A 17,298-nucleotide genomic window follows, 5' to 3' on the forward strand; every position below is an offset into this window, starting at 1 on the left:
ATACTGAATTACTGAAAATACTGACATACTGAAAAATCTTGACCTGAAATCTTGTCATCTAATTTCATGTATAATCAAATCAGTATGAGTCAATTAACACATAAATATTTTCCAATGGAAGAACATTCTATCATCAGCATTTGTGAACAGACATATTTACAATTATAGAGCAAAGGTTGTTGGACATTTTGAGATTGTGAAATCTCATTGTTTTTCATTTCTGCAAAGGCCACTCATGTATAGTTGGTTTTGACCTTAATGTAACGCAAAATATANCAGTATGAGTCAATTAACACATAAATATTTTCCAATGGAAGAACATTCTATCATCAGCATTTGTGAACAGACTATATTTACAATTATAGAGCAAAGGTTGTTGGACATTTTGAGATTGTGAAATCTCACTGTTTTTCATTTCTGCAAAGGCCACTCATGTATAGTTGGTTTTGACCTTAATGTAACGCAAAATATGATGTATTTTATACATTTAAAATTTATTTATTTTGTATTATATTACAAAGCAATTAAAATTGCCACTGTAAATTCACTGGCTTTTAAAAGTACCTTGACATACCTGTGAAAATCTCAGGGCCTGAAAAGCATAATCTTGAAACCACTGATTGAGATCTTTGACCTGCAGTTCAACTATATTAAAGCTTCTTCAGTTCTCCAGAGCTGTGAGTTTTGCTGTGTTATATATCTCACCAGAAAACCATGCTCCATTCTCTTCCAAATGCATGGTGTACCATTTATAAGATGAAATTGGTAATTAGATGTTGCCACCTTTGGCAACATTTTCAAATTATTTTTCATCACTCTAGTTGCCCACTTTGTGTGAAATCTGTGCAGTTATATATAATGTTAATATTTCAAATATTCTTTCTTCTTTGACTTCAACCTACCCAATAATAGAAAATATTTCTGTAGTATTTATGAATGAAATCTAGAGGCCTAAATTTTAAGTACCCAAGATTGTCTACATTTTTAGGAGAGGTATTTTTATTGGATGTCTTTGACTTTATGCCATCATAACTGTCTTGAGATTCTAATTATTATTTTACTTCTCAAAGGAAATCTATTTTACAAATATACAGTGTTGGATGGATTGTTTTTTAATGTAAATAAGACATTAATGTGTGTAATTTCTAAAATAACATTGTCATTTATCCTTTAATATTCATTTGTGTTTATGTTTACAAAAACCAAAATATGTTTATAGTATAATATTTATTATAAGTCCATCTGAAAGATCCCGTGGTTTCCACATACATACAACAAAGATTATTTCATTCATCTTCACAACATTTCTGAGGGAGGTATGTGGAAGTACTATTCATTTTATAGAGTTAGGAGAGAGAGATAGAATATAAAATTATCCCTTATAATTCTAGACCCCCATTTAAAGTGCTCATAGCAAGCAGATGTAAGGCTTCTCTCACTATATAGAGAACATATTAAATTCCAATTGAAGGCTTGCTATGTAAAATACAGCAATGAACTGCTCCCAAATCCCTTTTTATAGTACTTGTGGAACCTCAAGTAAGAGACAGTATTGAAGATATTAAGTGAACCTACTCTAATTGAGAAATCCAATACTCATATTCATGAAATAGTTTAAAAATTAATAGGATATTACCTACTCTCGCATTAGAACAAAATTTATTGAAAACAGGGAGACAGTCTTCACATGTCATACTTTATGAAATGTGTTTTTATATCAAAATTCTAAGTCAATTAAAATTTAACTCAATGTCGAAAAGTCTACAATTCATCTTTGAGTATTTGAAAGTGTTTAAGTCTTCCTATTGCTAATTCTAAAATGATTTGAAGAGTTCATTAATGAAAAATTTACCAATTCACATGTACTATACTATTTTGGAAGCTGTTATTTCAAAGGTATTCTTTTTTCTATGTCTTTTAGAATATGGAAATTAAAAAAGGTATGCAAGGCATAAAATGAGAAATAAGTTAATGTCTCATATTGCCTTTAACCATGGAGTGGTTAGCATCCTGATAGAACATGAGATGGGAACTTTGGAAGCTATGCCTTCATTTTGTGCCATATACACACCATTCCCATATCCCAAGGAAAGTGTGTTTTTCAACATGAATACATTTCTCTTGAGAAGTAGGTTTGAAAATTTTCAGTAAACAATAATAGATCACTTGCATTTTTTTAAATGACTTAAATCTATCTATGAGGAACTCAAAACGCACAGTACCCTAGTATATGAATGGAGACTATATGAATGAGAGTCAAGGTCCTGCAAACAATACAGCCTAAATATTCAAAATCTCATTTCACTATACTTTCACTCACATTCTTATTGAAGAATATCATCCCATAAAACAAAACTTAATCTATTTCCAGTATTTATTAGATATATTAATGAGCTGGTGTTCGTATGCTTCTTTATTTTATGAGGGTGAATTACCTGAGATTTCATTAAAACTACTTTTGTTCAGTTGGAGAGAATCCTGAAGTGAAAAAGTCAAACTATTTCCTCAGAAGCTGTAACTTATTATTTTTAAGATGCTAGCAATAAAATTCTTTAAACAAATTATGCAGTGGTTGAGGTCATTATTATGTAAGAATAGGAGAGTGTACATATATGGAGCAGTGTGGTTTTTAAAGAGGTTTAAATTGCAAGATTTTATTTTCCATAAGCAAAATATAAGTGACTCTGTTTGCTGCTATTTGTTGCCTTTTGAATTTTTTGAATTTTAATTTTTTGTTTTAAAATATAGGTAAAGCATTTCCTAATCAATCTGGAAACTAGGCAACCTATACATTTCCATTTCTGACCTAGGAACTGCATATGCTCACTCTTTCAAATAAATCAAAATGCCGAACTATTTCTCCTCCCATCATTGCACCCCTCCCCACCTTATTTAGAATTCAGTGGGGGAAAAAAAGTGGTTTTTTGGTGTTTGTTTTGTTTTGTTTTGTTTTTTTTACCAGCGTTTTTCTGTAGGCTAAAGCAATGGAAAACTCTGATTCTCTGGAAGCTGTAGTTGAACAAGGATTTACAATCTCCTTTGGCTATTGCTTTCACTCATCCTCCCTCATTGGCCATAAGGGGCCATTTAGTAAATTACTAATTCTATGCATTGCTTGGTACTCTGGGGGGCTTGACATTCATACTCTAATTTATTATCAAATTCTTAATTTACATCCAAGAATTAAATTACTCATTGGCACGTCCATCCATACATAAAGATTATTGCTTACTCTTTCATGTATTATGGAAATTTCAAATATACAAATTTAGATGTTATGGTTGGGGCTAAGTTTTTAAGATCAAAATTAGTATCATCAAAGATGTGTTACCCAAATTCTTAGGACAAGTATGGGAGAAAATAGACTTGTTTCTAAGTAACCTATTAAAGTTACTGTTATATTTACATATTAAGTGTCTTTCTAGGAATTTTTGATAAATATGAATTAATGAATATGAATTACGCCTACATTTAATATAATTTCTCATACCCGCCTCTACTACTGAACAGTGAGGCAGCATTGTTTTCTAGGAGAACGTAAGTATAAATGAGAAGAAGATGATTCCCCTAATTACAAACACTCCAGATATTTTTAGTACAATGATACCAAAGCTAATTAAAATTGTGATACAGAGCAAAATGAAAAAACTGTTTCTTTTCCATTCAGAAAAAAAAATGGTTCCAGAAGGTAGGAGGCATAATTTATGTACAGAATGGCATATTTATTGACTGTTTGTCTGATGGGTTAAAATTATGCATCCGGAGCAGGTACAGAAGATGATACTGAATGAACAGGCATCCTGCAATGCTTTGTTAGCGAGGCTGAACCACTGCTTGAGTGCCCGTTTCTGCCAGCTGCACTTTTACTTGCTGTATCTTGTTGAGGCTTGTTTTAATGATGCTTTTGGGGGGTTCCAGAACTTAATTTTATATGTTAATGTGACATGCAGCCGTATATGTTATAGAGCTCCAGAGATGCCCACAGTCAAAAATAACTCCTTTCTATTGCCCTCCTGACTCTCACCTTAGGTATTAAAATGTTAACCAGTCCTCACCAAGGTATTCCCAGATCACTTTTTAGATGAGATCCAAAGTTTTATTTCCATTTTCATATGAGGAATTTGCATGCAATTTAAAAATCCATGAGGCTTATTTAATGATAAAGACTATTTGAAGATACAAGTTTGAAAGCTCATTTTTTTTTTCTTTTGAAGGTAGGAGAGTTGAAGGTAGAATGGATGTTTGTTTTCTAAAGTAAACTGCAAGAACTTGTATACTTTTCAGGTCTCTTTAGAATTCGTCTAACAAAGGTTTTTTGTCGGTATTATTTAAATAACATAAATCTCGGGATTTCAATTGTAGTTAGAATATTGATTTTAAAAAGTATCAGTAACTTCTCTCTAGAGACACATGCATTAAAGATTGAAAGAATAATGTAATACCTAGAAAAATTATGAACAGTGCATTAAAATAACTTAAATGTCAGACCAAATACAATTTTAGTATGATTTTATGTATTTGTTTTTTTTCTCTCCATTTCACTGCAGTGATTTGATTCAAGATGTCTTAAGGACTCTTAGATGACAAATGCAGCTATCTAAGTGTTATGAATAACATTTGAAAAGCCACCAAATCCCCATTGTGTATTTTTCCTCACCCAAGAACAGCATACCTATTAAGTATATTACTTCAATTTTACTCAAATTTCACTTAGCTGTATTTTATTAATAAACTGCCAGTTTGTTAACATGATAAAACAAATATAATTGTATTTTTCTTTCAAAAATGACACAAGATGGGTTGTGTTATATCTACTTTGTATAATATATATGTAATTATACACTAGAAAGTGATATAGGATAAAATAGATTTCATTTATATATCAAAATATACATATATTTAAGAAATATCATAGAATATGACAAAGAACAGTCCTCATTTGTATGTGTTGATCGGATGCTTCATTTACATCACATAGTAGTTTTCAACCAACTTTGTAATGAAAATATTTTGTCAATCTATCATTTTGGCTGTGTTTTCTTTATGCAGAAATCAATGGAAATTTTGTTTTTAATAAACTCAATTTTGTTATGAGACCTTATGAATAGTAAATTCACTTCCTTAGAATTTCACTAAAATGTAAATATTTTCATTTGAATCAGTGTTTTAATGTTTTATCGTGTACGACATCAACTTAGTATTCATCAACTCTCCAAATACTTGTCATTGTGTAGACTCAATCAAAATATCATTCACTCATTCATTTATTCATTCATCAGTGTGACAAATATTTTTGGTGCCAACTCTGAGACAGGTGCTAGGTCACTGCAGAAATTTGTAGATAAATGTTAGTTGCTGCCATTTATGGAACTGACAAATAGTAAGAGCTCCAGAAGACATACAAAATGATTATGTTGCATTGAAATGGAAATCACAATGTAAGAGGAGTCCAGAAAATTATTAGGTTCAGATGGGGAAAAATTACATTAAGTTGGGGTCTCAGGAAAAAGAGCATGAAGAAGGAAAAAATTGAACTAGACTTTGATAACTGAAAATTGTTGAGAAGAATATCCTAGGTGTGGGAACCAGTATACGCAAATGTGTGGAAGCATGGAGAAATACTTTGAGGACCTGAAGATAGTCCAGTATCTTTGAAGATACCAGAGATAGTGTAGGAAATATGCATGAGGGCTATGTTTAGAAACCTTTATCTTATTATTTTATTGAAGATTTTGCAGGAGACAAAAAGATAGAAGAGTACCTTATTTGTAGTAATTTGGCTACAGCCATGTCTAGTAGAGTTTAGGAAAATAGTTACAGAATGTAGGAGCGTCAGTTCTGAGTCACTTATAGCAATCCCAATGAAAACTAACAAAGCCTTAATTGAAGAAGCAATAGAGCTAATGAAAAAGAAGAGATGAACTGTAAGACTTTTACGTTTTACGATGCTTGGGATTTGGCAACTAATTTTTTGTGAAGTACACAAGAGTAAGGCTTTGTTCTCAAGGCACCAAAGCCTTCCCAGTGTTATTCACAGGAAAAGAAGGCAACAGATCAAGACTGAAAATCAAGAGAAATACAATGATTTGTTTTTCTCATCTATTGAGTTTGTATGCCAGTGGAATATCCCTACAAAATAAATCTATGAGGAACAAGCATATAACTCTCAAAAGAATTAAACCAGAATAGAGGTATTAATTAAATTGATGGAAATGAATGGATTGACAGTAGAGAATGAGAGAAGGTCGTATAAATGAAGAGAGGAGCAAGAAGCATCAGAAAAGGAGTAGTCAGGGATTTCAGTCCATCATAAATAATTAAAAACTAAGATAAAGTCATGAGGTGACTATGTCGTTAGTGAACCTCCAAAGACAATTTTTTTTCAATAACAGGAGCAGGTTGCAAGGACTTCGAAATTAGTAAGTAGTTTAGTAAAACAGGAGAGAGTAAGATTTGGGGAGTGGAACTGAACTGAGAAGGGTTGCAGATTGTGATAAATTTGGTAGTGATCTAAATGGATTAAGTGGAGAAGAGCCAGTGGAGCAACTAAAGACCCCAAAATGGGGGGAAAAATTACAGAGTAAGATACTGAAAGGAGGACACTATTGAATCAGAGATGTATTTGGGGCAATACATTCTGTAAAAAGGCTTACGGGGCGGCAAAAAAAAAAAAAGTAAGAAAGAAAGAAAGGAAACAAAATATCTGGAGTGTGGTGTATAGTGGAGAAAAGTTTTTTTTTTTTTTTTAATGGATTTGGATGGCTTCTGACTTCTCAGTGAAATCTGGGCAAGACAGAGATACTGGTGGGGGAAATATGATTCATCCAAAAGAAGGATTGGTGTTTTTTCGTGCTACTAGTGTGAAAATCAGTTAGGGCTGCAATCATTTCAATTGCATTTCATGCTTCTGGGCTTCATGTGATTCAACACTTGGAGATGTGGCTAATTGTAACTTACTCTGTTCCAGGCGGTGTGGTTACAGCAAAGCAAAACAAGATCCAGAAGAGGAAAAGATGCATTTTCATAATGGGCACAGTAAGCAAATTGTAAAAAATCAAGAGAAAACAAAATAGAGGAGATTTTATTATTATTTTTGTTTATTTTCAGACAAGGAGATTTGTAATAACTGACCAAAATATTGTGTTTAAAAAAATATAAGTGTTCTGTTATGTTTCTGTAAAGCATATGGGCTTGGGGGCATTGCTGCCTGACTCTAGGCAGCAGCTGTATGGTTTATTCAATTTTTTAAAGGACACGTTTATTATAATTATTTTTTTAAAAAATGTTTTCAATCAATATAAAAAGCTGTTATATTTCAAACCAAATTTCCAGGCCAATTCTAATTTCTTCCAGCACAGTCAGTAGAAATTTATCGTTAAATAACAGTGTGAGATGAAACAAATTAAATTTCTCAGTATTTTTTCTTTTTTTTCTAGCATTATAGCAGGAATTTCCCTGAGCAGAGCCTGTAGCAACAACCTTTGTTCAACGATTTGAAAAACACTATCCTTTTTAAAAACACGGAAAATCAAGTTTTGATAACATGCTTTAAAAATTAGCCTAAATGAGCTCTAATTAATGGTATTTTAATATGTATTTTTTCGTAAGTAGTATAGTGTTAGTTGATTTGCCAAGTAAATAAAAATAATTTCTTTTGTTTTTGTCACCCTGTTATGACCATAAAAGTCAAAATCATTAAAGCCATAATTCATGCTGCAAAGCACTGAATCTATTTTCATACATTCTATCTTATTTAATGGTGTTTATCCTTAAAAAACCCCAAAAACTTGTGAAATTGGAAGTCATTAAATGAGATGAAACTGAGGCTCATAGAATCTTAGAGTCTTGGATGAAGCCATGTAGTACAGGGGTAGAGTGAGAGTTAGAACTTATCTTTTTCTTTTGACTTCTGTGTCAGTCTTACTGGACCAAAGCACCAGAAAAATTATTTCAAATTATTTTTTGTAAAACCAACATTCATCTGTGGTGGCATTTTAAGTGAAACAGAATAAGAAAACAACAAATAACCCACTAGCATTTCATTGGCCAGTTTAGTAAACAAACTTATCTTAGTTTGCCTCAGAGACTGACTCTATGAATATTATTGTTGACAGATATATCTATTCAAATATGTTGTCATATATGCATTTCTTGTACATGCCAACAATCCAGATTTCTAAAATTATAAAAATGACATAGCTATACAAATGACTCCCACAACTCAGGAGAGGGGCTGTCCTTGAAGCTTAGCCATTTCTAGGAATTAGGGATTTAAGCTACCGTTGCATATTAATAATGTTTATGATTTCATTCATCTATCACACGCAGTTATGTTTTAATGCACATTTATTTTTCCAGTTAAACTGCCAGGAGTAAGAACTTACATTGATCCTCACACCTATGAGGATCCCAATCAAGCTGTCCATGAATTTGCCAAGGAGATAGAAGCTTCATGCATCACCATTGAAAGAGTTATTGGAGCAGGTACAAGAGTGTGTTTAACTCAGACTTTTATTTATTTTTGTTTTTTAATTTAAAATTTAGGTAGTTAATATATAGTGCAATATTTGTTTCTGGAGTAGAATTCAGTGATCCATCACTTACATACAATACTCAGTGCTCATCCTAATATATGCCATACTAACATATGCCCTAACATCACCCAGGGCGCCTGGGTGGCTCAGTTGGTTAAGCGTCTGCCTTCGGTGCAGGTCATGATCCTGGAGTCCCAGGATTGAGCCCTGCATTGGGCTCTCTGTTTAGAGAGAGTCTGCTTCTCCCTCTGCCCCTCACCCCACTCGTGTTCCCTCTCTCTCTCTCTCTCACTCTCTCTGTCTCTCTCTCGAAAGAATAAATAAAATCTTTAAAAAAAGAGCCTCTTATGGCTTGTTTCCCTCTCCCTTTTTTTCCTTTCCCCCCTTCCCATATGTTCAATCTGTTTTCTTTCTTAAATTCCACATATAAGCGAGATCATATGGTATTTCTCTTTCTCTGACTGACTTATTTCACATAGCATAATACACTCTAGCTGCATCCATGTCATTGCAAATGACAAGGTTTCATTCTTTTTGATGGCTGGGTAATATTCCATTATATATATCTCTCCATTCACCAGTCAGTGGATTTGGGCTCTCTCCATAGTTTGGCTATTGTTAATAATGCTGCTATAAACATCGGGGTGCATGTATCCTTTTGAATCTGTTTGCATCTGTATTTTTTTATCCTCTGGGTAGATATCTAGTATTACAATTGCTGGATTGTAAGGTAGTTCTATTTTTAACATTTTTGAGGGAACTTCCACTGTTCTCCAGAATGGCTGCACCAGTTTGTATTCCCACCAACAGTGCAAGATAGTTCCCCTTTCTCTGCATCCTCACCAATACCTGTTATTTCTTGTGTTGTAAATTTTAGCCATCCTGAGAGGTGTGAGTTGGTATCTCATTGTGGTTTTGATTTGTATTTCCCTGATTATGAGTAATTTTGAGCATCTTTCCATACGTCCGTTAGCCATCTGGATGTCTTTGGAAAAGTATCTATTCAAGTATTCTGCACATTTCTTAGCTGGGTTATTTGTTTGTTGGGTGTTGAGTTTGATAAGTTCTTTGTAGATTTTGCATACTAACCCTTTATCAGATCTGTCATTTGCAAATATCTTCTCCCATTCCATAGGCTGTTTTAGTTTTGTTGATTGTTTCCTTTGCTGTGGAGAAACTTTTTAACTTGATGAAGTCCCAATAGTTCATTTTTTGCTTTTGTTTCTCTTGCCTGTGGTGAGGTGTCTAGTAAGAAGTTTCCTCCTACCAAAGTGAAAGTGGTTTCTGCCTGTGTTTTCCTCTAGGACTGTGATGTTTTCCTCTATCACATTAAGGTCTTTCATCCATTTTGAATTTATTTTTATGTATGGTATCAGAATGTGGTCCAGTTTCATTCTGCATGTGGCTGTCCAGTTTTCCCAATACCATTTGTTGAAGAGACTGTCTTTTTTCCATTAGATATTCTTTTCTGCTTTGTCAAAGATTAGTTGACCATGGAGTTGTGGATCCATTTATGGGTTTTCTGTTCTGTTTCGTTGATCTATGTGTCTCTTTTTGTGCCAGTACCATATTGTCTTGATCACTACAGCTTTGTAGTATATCTTGAAGTCTGGAATTGTGATGCCTCCAGTTTTGTTTTTCTTTTTCAGAATTGCTTTGGCTATTCGAGGTCTTCTGTGGTTCCATACAAATTTTAGGATTATTTGTTCTAGTTCTGTGAAAAGTGCTTTTGGTATTGTGATAAGGATTGCAATAAATCTGTAGATCACTTTGGTAGTATAGACATTTTAACAATATTTGTTCTTTCAATCCATGAGCATATAATGCTTTTTGGTTTCTTTGTGTTCTCTTCAATTTCTTTCGTAAGTGTTCTATAGTTATTAGAACACAGATCTTTTACTTTTTTAGTTAGATCTATTCCTAGATATCTTATTGTTTTTGGTGCAATTGCAAATGGGGTTGATTTTTTTATTTCTTTTTCTACAGCTTTGTTATTGGCATATAGATATGCAATGGGTTTCTGCACATTTATTTTATATCCTGCAACTTTGCTGAATTCATGTATGAGTTCAAGCAATTTTTTGGTGGAGTCTTTCGGGTTGTCTACATAGAATATCATGTAATCTGCAAATAATGAAAGTTTGACATCTTCCTTGCCTTTCTTTTTGTTGTCTGATTGCTGAGGCTAAGACTTCCAGTACTATGTTAAATAGTAATGGTGAGAGTGGAAATCCTTCTCTTGTTCCTGACCATAGGAGAAAGAATCTCAGTTTTTCCCCACTGAGGTTAGTTGTGGGTCTTTTGTATATGACTTTGTGATGTTGAGGTATGTTCCAGTTATCTCTACTTTGTTGAGGGTTTGTATTGGACAAGGATGCTGTATTTTGTCAAATGCTTTTTCTGCATTTATTGACAGGGTCATATGGCTCTTATCCTTTCTTTTATTAATGCAGTGTATCATGTTGATTGATTTGTGAATATTGAACTACCCCTGCAGCCCAGGAATAAACTGCACTTGATCATGGTGAATAATTCTTTTAATGTACTGTTGAATTTGATTTGCTAGTATTTTATTGAGAACTTTCGCATCCATGTTCATCAGGGATCTTGTCCTCTAATTCTCCTTTTTAGTGGGGTCTTTGTCTGATTTGGGGATCAAGGTAATGCTAGCTTTGTATAATGAGTTTGGAAGTTTTCCTTCCATTTCTGTTTTTTGGAACAGTTTGAGAAGAATAGGCATTAACTCTTCTTTAAATATTTGGTAGAATTCCCCTGGGGAGCCATCCGGCCCAGGACTTTTGTTTGTTGGGAGATTTTTGATTACTGATTCAGTTTCTTTTCTGGTTATGGGTCTGTTCAAATTTTCTGTCTCTTCCTGTTTCAGTTTTGGTAGTTTGTAATTTCCTAGGAAGTTGCCCATTTCTTCCAGATCCCCCAGTTTGTTGGCATACAATTTTTCATAGTATTCTTTTATGATTGCTTGTATTTCCATGTTGTTGGTTGTGATCGCTCCTCTGTCATTCATGGTTTTATCTATTTGGGTCATTTCTCTTTTCTTTTAATTTGTGTTTATATTGTAGAATATAATATGTCAATGTCCTGATCTAACATAGGATGCTTTTAAATCTTTTGTAACTGACTTGCTTTCAACGTGGTATATTTTAATGCTTCCTTCTTTGGAGATCATATTTAAACTAGCAAGCGTGGGACACCTGGATGGCTTAGTCAGTTAAGCAGCTGCCTTTGGCTTAGTTCATGATCCCAGGTTCCTGGGATCAATTCCCTCATTGGGGTCCTTGCTCGGCAGGGAGCCTGCTTCTCTCTCTGTCTGCTGCTCCCCCTGCTTGTGCACTCTCTCTCTCTAATAAATAAATAAAATCTTTAAACCAGCAAATGTTTGCTTTGTAAAATAAAAAAACAGCAAAAATATGTATATTCAAACAGGATTTTATCATCTACTGTTTTTACATTCCATATACAATTTGTAGTGTCTGAAACTATACATAGTTTAAGCATGTGGTTAGTCTATTTATGAATCATCTCTTCCTTAAAATTATTTCCTTTTTGTTCTTCTATAAACTTTCCTCCTTTTCTCTTCTCATCAATTAATAAGGCACTGCTATTGTAGAAAAAGAAGGAAAATGGAAGTGATTTTCAATCAGTTGCATTTAATTTCTTTCTAATGTTTTCATTAAGGTTTTTGTAGGGGAGATGGATAAAGCTAATAACTCCCAGAGTGTTTTATGATCACCTGTGGACGATTTTTCCAAAGCACCACTTATTCTCGATAGTGAAGTTTGGACTCCCCTTTTAATACTGTTTTGTCTAAACCTTAGTATTCTAGGAGGACTTCAGCATATTATTAGAGTAAGGATTGAATTGAGTTTATGTGCTTTTCCATCTTTATGACAAGGTGAATTTGGTGAAGTTTGTAGTGGACGTTTGAAACTTCCTGGAAAAAGAGAATTACCTGTGGCAATCAAAACCCTGAAAGTAGGCTACACAGAGAAACAACGCCGTGATTTCTTGGGTGAAGCAAGTATCATGGGGCAGTTTGATCATCCTAATATCATTCACTTAGAAGGTGTTGTGACCAAAAGTAAGTACAGTAGAAATTATATGTGTGTGTGTGTGTCATGAATATCTGAGTGTCTTCTATTAGGTAATTATTGATTTTAGGATAAAAAGAAAAGTAGCCACGGTAATGTTATTAAAAATTTATTTAATGTTAATAATTGTCCTGTATTTTAGTAGATTCTTGTCCGAGCTGATCTTTAATAGAACCTGAATTTCTGTTTGATTTTTCAAAACATATTTATTCACGCATTTACTATGAATTCACTGCCAGAGAAAATGTATCCAGATAAAAGAAGGAGTAAAGGTATCAACATTTTTTTTTCTTCTGGCTCTTCCACTTTTTATCCTAATAAAATATTAACTTCAATGTTTTGACTGAGGCATTGAAGTTTAACATTTAATAGGATCACTCTAACCATAGGTGTCCTGACATCTTTTAAACTAGTCTTTAAAGACAGGTATATTTCTTTTATTCATTTTTTTTTCATTGAGATATTTTAATAATTTTAGGGAAAGCGGCAGCCACAGAAGACTGGACAAATTCCTTGAGATTAATTATTTTCTTAAAGAAAATGTAATTTTTGCTCAGAAATATCTGGATTTTCACATCTCGTTTCAATTTGTATTTATATCTTACAAATGTCACTATGTGACGACCTTCCCAATATAAAGAGTTCACATAGTTTTTCAGTCATCCAATAAAGTATTTTTGGGTCACGTGATTGAAGTCTTTATTTAAATTCTTTTTTTTTTGCCATTTCTATGTGTTCTCATTTCTTCCTTTGTCCTTCAAATTCTACTTACCACTTTCTAAATCATCTAAAAAATTTTAGCAAGGGACTTTCTTTAGATTTGCTTTCAATCATCTGTTCACCTTCCAGTTGCTATTAATCAAGTTTTAAATTATATATGCCAAATATGTGTACCAGCAATATGTATTCAATAAATGCCATCAATCTACTAAGGCATTTCAAATGATTGGATATCCACTTATTTAGCTTTTAAATATGGAAAACAAAATAACAACAATAAAAACACAACTTTTTCACAATATAGACAAAAGAAGCAAGTCAAAATATTTGCCTGGTATATAACAAGTTAATTTTTAAATCATGATTTATTCATAATAAGTCACAGATCGAGAAAGTAGCAGCCCCTTAAAAGTCCTAAAACAGACCACAGCAAAAGTATCATGTTGACGACTGGCTGAACTTTTGAATCAGCTTATATTACTAGACTTTTTTTTCCTGCTTTCAAAGAGATACATATTTCCAGTAAGAATTATCATAGAGGAATGTAGCATAAAAATAAAATAACCTGCAGACAATTTTTTCCCCAAAACTTAGGTGTGTTTCTTCCTCCAGTTGCATATATGCCCATACTTTATTACCTCCTTGACAGTAACCCAAAGAGAGTATTGCTGGAGCAAGGAAGACATCCTTAAGTCTTATCAGAACAAATAAGTTCCTCAAGAAAGGTGAGAGGCAGGGACAAGAGAAAGAAAGGTAGAGAACACGGAAAAAATATGGGGTTTTTTTAGTAATGTAAGAAATTAAAATATTTTACAAAAATTATACCCAATGAATATTTGAAATAAGAATATGATGTGAAAAAAGATGGTCACCAGTATAATAAAATGAAATCAGAATTTGAATGTGACTACATTTTATCTGAAGGGAAGGTCCTAAAAGGATATCAGTGATATCTTGTGGCACTAGATACTATAGGAACAAGAATTATAAGAATAATTGATTACTGTTATTTCCTACGCAGTAATGATACTATCTAATATAAAACATAGTTCTTAATTATAGTCATGGTAATAATAGTAGGCAAATATTTGATACATTTCATTTCTTCATCTCATCCTTAATATAGCTTTCTCCAATAAATTTAACTTCCTCAAATAAACTCTGACCATGACTTCTTATTACCCAGGGTTAATGTGAAGCTCTGTACGTATCCAGTTTACCTTCTGTAATGAATTCAGATCATTATATTATCACTATTCAGATCAATAGTGCCAGATCATTATTATTATCATGGATGACAGTATGGCATAATGGTAAGAACCTGGACTATGGATCTAGCCACATATTGTAATTTTGGTTCTGCCATAAACCATGTGACTCTGAACAAGTTACTTAAGCATTCAGAAATGTAGTTTCCTCAACAGTGACATGGATTAAGAATATATAGTGATGGTGGGAAGGGGACATGAATTAATACAGGTAAAGTTTAGAATGGGCATGTCAAAGAATAGGTACTAAAACAATATATAGTTATTACTTTCCCGTTTTATCTCTTCCTGTGCTCTGAACTCCTTCACATGCATTGTTTTCTTAGTCCATTTTAACATGCTTGATATTTTGACTTGCCTACATTGTCTCTTCCTCTGAAACTTACACCCTCCTATTCACTACCTTTTCAATTCCTTCAAAACCCTGTTCCAATCACATCACATTCTTGAAACAATCCCTCATCACTTCAACCTAAAGTAATTCCTTCTTCTTTTGAACACTGTGCCAAAGTACAGGTTTTTGCAGTTGTCTGTAATGATCTTTCATTTGGCCAAAACTCTTATTCAAATATTTCATTTAATTTTATCTTTTTTGCATATATTTTAACTCCCCCCCCAAAAAAAAAAAAAAAAAAAAAAAAAAAAAGTCTGCTCCTTGAAGACAGAGACAGTGTCCTAAATATTTATGTAAGCTTGTTATATCTAAAGCTAAACCAATCCATGGTCAGTTAAACATTTTGAGCCTCAGTATCACCAAAAAAAGGGGGAAATTATACCTAATTTATAAGATTGTTGTGCAGATTAAATTAAGATATATTTATGTTTATGTGTGTGTGAACAAAACTGCAAGTAATTAGAGTAGTGAATAAATATTTATTTTAATCTAAGTGAGTGCATCAGATGCTAACGGACAACACTCCTAATTTATTACAATTAATATTTACTTACTTTTATAGACCCCCTGATTTATTATAGAACTTGTTTAATGTGAATGGGTCCTGACTGAGACAAACTAAGACAACTACATTTCTCATATGAAGTCAACTAAATTTGTCATATATTTTGTATGCACTTGAAACCTTTGTCAACAAGTGATCATATCTAAATTTTGCAAATTTTAGTCTAAAAAACAGTACTGCAGTTAGGAATCCAAATTGGAAATTTCCAATCTCCTAATCAAATACTCTATTTGATGTTGCTGCCATGAAACTACACATACACATAAAACAAAATGAAAATATTTAAAATATTTCTGTCCTATTTTTTGTTCTGTGTGAACTCGAACTGCATTTCCCCTTAATAAATGTACCTCTTGATGTTCAGCCTAGAAAGTCTTCAGCTTGTTTTTAATTTACCATGTTGCAACTCACTTTATTTGTGTCCTTAATTTCATGCTCTCTGATCTGATGCTAATTTATTCAACAATTATTTTCAACCTGCAGCACAGAGATAATGAGACATAAGTGCAACTAAATCTCGTGACTTTTCTGATTGAAGCTGAGGTAGGGAGTCTGAAGTCACACTCCTATGGGTGGTGCTATCATGAACCTCATCTTTCTCGTATCACCGCCCTACGTGCCAGAAACATGGGCCTGAATTCAAATTCCTTCTGTGTTGTGTTGTTAAACAGGGCATATCTGAAATAGTTATATATTCTAGAGAGACTTCATGACAAGTGATGTAAAAACCCACAGGTCCTGGCTTAATTGACTCATTCACAATGCAAGATGCTTTAAGGTAATATATACAGTGCCAACTTTTACTATTTGAAGAGATTCAAAATTAAAATAAAAATAGGAAAAATAATTTTCCAATTGCAGCATCTTTAGTTCTTTAAGATTTTTCTTTTCCCACTTGTGGAAATTATTATCAAAATTAATACTTCTATTGAGTGCTAAAATGATTCATAGTTATATTTCTTAATCTAGGATCATCTACAAATAAATTTAGTTCTTTTGTAAGATTAATAAATTTAAGCAAAATATTAGAGGAACATTAGAGGAGTGTCTCCCTATTTCTTTTTATCTCTATGTTTGAGGAGATAGCATGTTCAATGACGATTGTTTAAATTGTCAGACAATTATGACATTATATAATTTGTAATTACCTTTCAAATATAGTATTTCATTCTATCTTAGAAAGGCACTTCCATTTTACAGGTTCTTATTTTACATTATCCAGGGATATTTCTACAATATTCAAACTAGCCTTCCCACTTTTGTCTTTTCTCACATTAGCCCATTCCATATATATTGTCCCAAGGTAGCTTTTTCTAAATCACTGCTTTCCTCTGATGCTTCATCACCAAATAAGCAAACAAATGAAGCAAAATATATATACTTTGATACTTAACCCCATATAATTTTGGCCATAACCCCATATTTCACTATTTCCTTTCCAGAAAAACTCTATCAAGTTCTTGTTCTACCCCTTTGAAATACTTCATTCCACCCAAGAATGTCCTCTCCACTTTCCTTGGCTCTACTTAACCTTCAAGATTAATTCAGCTGTGGCTTTCTCCATGAGATCAGCATCATATATCTTCATTTCTCTTTCTATTCTCAGTGTCTGCCTTGCATATAGGAACCACTAAATAAAGTGTAATAGCTCAGTAAAGGAAAGCTTCCCAGTTCCACAAATGGCTCAGTAAAGGAAAGCTTCCTGGTT

The 17,298-nt window shown here is 33.0% G+C and overlaps 1 protein-coding gene across 6 annotated transcripts in view; it reads left to right on the top strand.

Moving 5' to 3' along the window:
- EPHA5 (EPH receptor A5) overlaps positions 1-17,298 on the top strand; it is a 349,095-nt gene that overhangs the window by 295,064 nt on the left and 36,733 nt on the right. For all 6 annotated transcript variants that reach the window (XM_011223454.3, XM_019798407.2, XM_034671740.1 and 3 more), the window contains 3 exons: positions 6,968-7,035; positions 8,359-8,484; positions 12,448-12,633. In XM_011223454.3, coding sequence (XP_011221756.2) covers positions 6,968-7,035; positions 8,359-8,484; positions 12,448-12,633 — 380 coding nt within the window. The remainder of the gene's footprint in view (positions 1-6,967; positions 7,036-8,358; positions 8,485-12,447; positions 12,634-17,298) is intronic.

The sequence above is a fragment of the Ailuropoda melanoleuca genome, chromosome 11 (assembly GCF_002007445.2).
Source record: "Ailuropoda melanoleuca isolate Jingjing chromosome 11, ASM200744v2, whole genome shotgun sequence".
NCBI classification, from domain to species: Eukaryota; Metazoa; Chordata; class Mammalia; order Carnivora; family Ursidae; genus Ailuropoda; species Ailuropoda melanoleuca.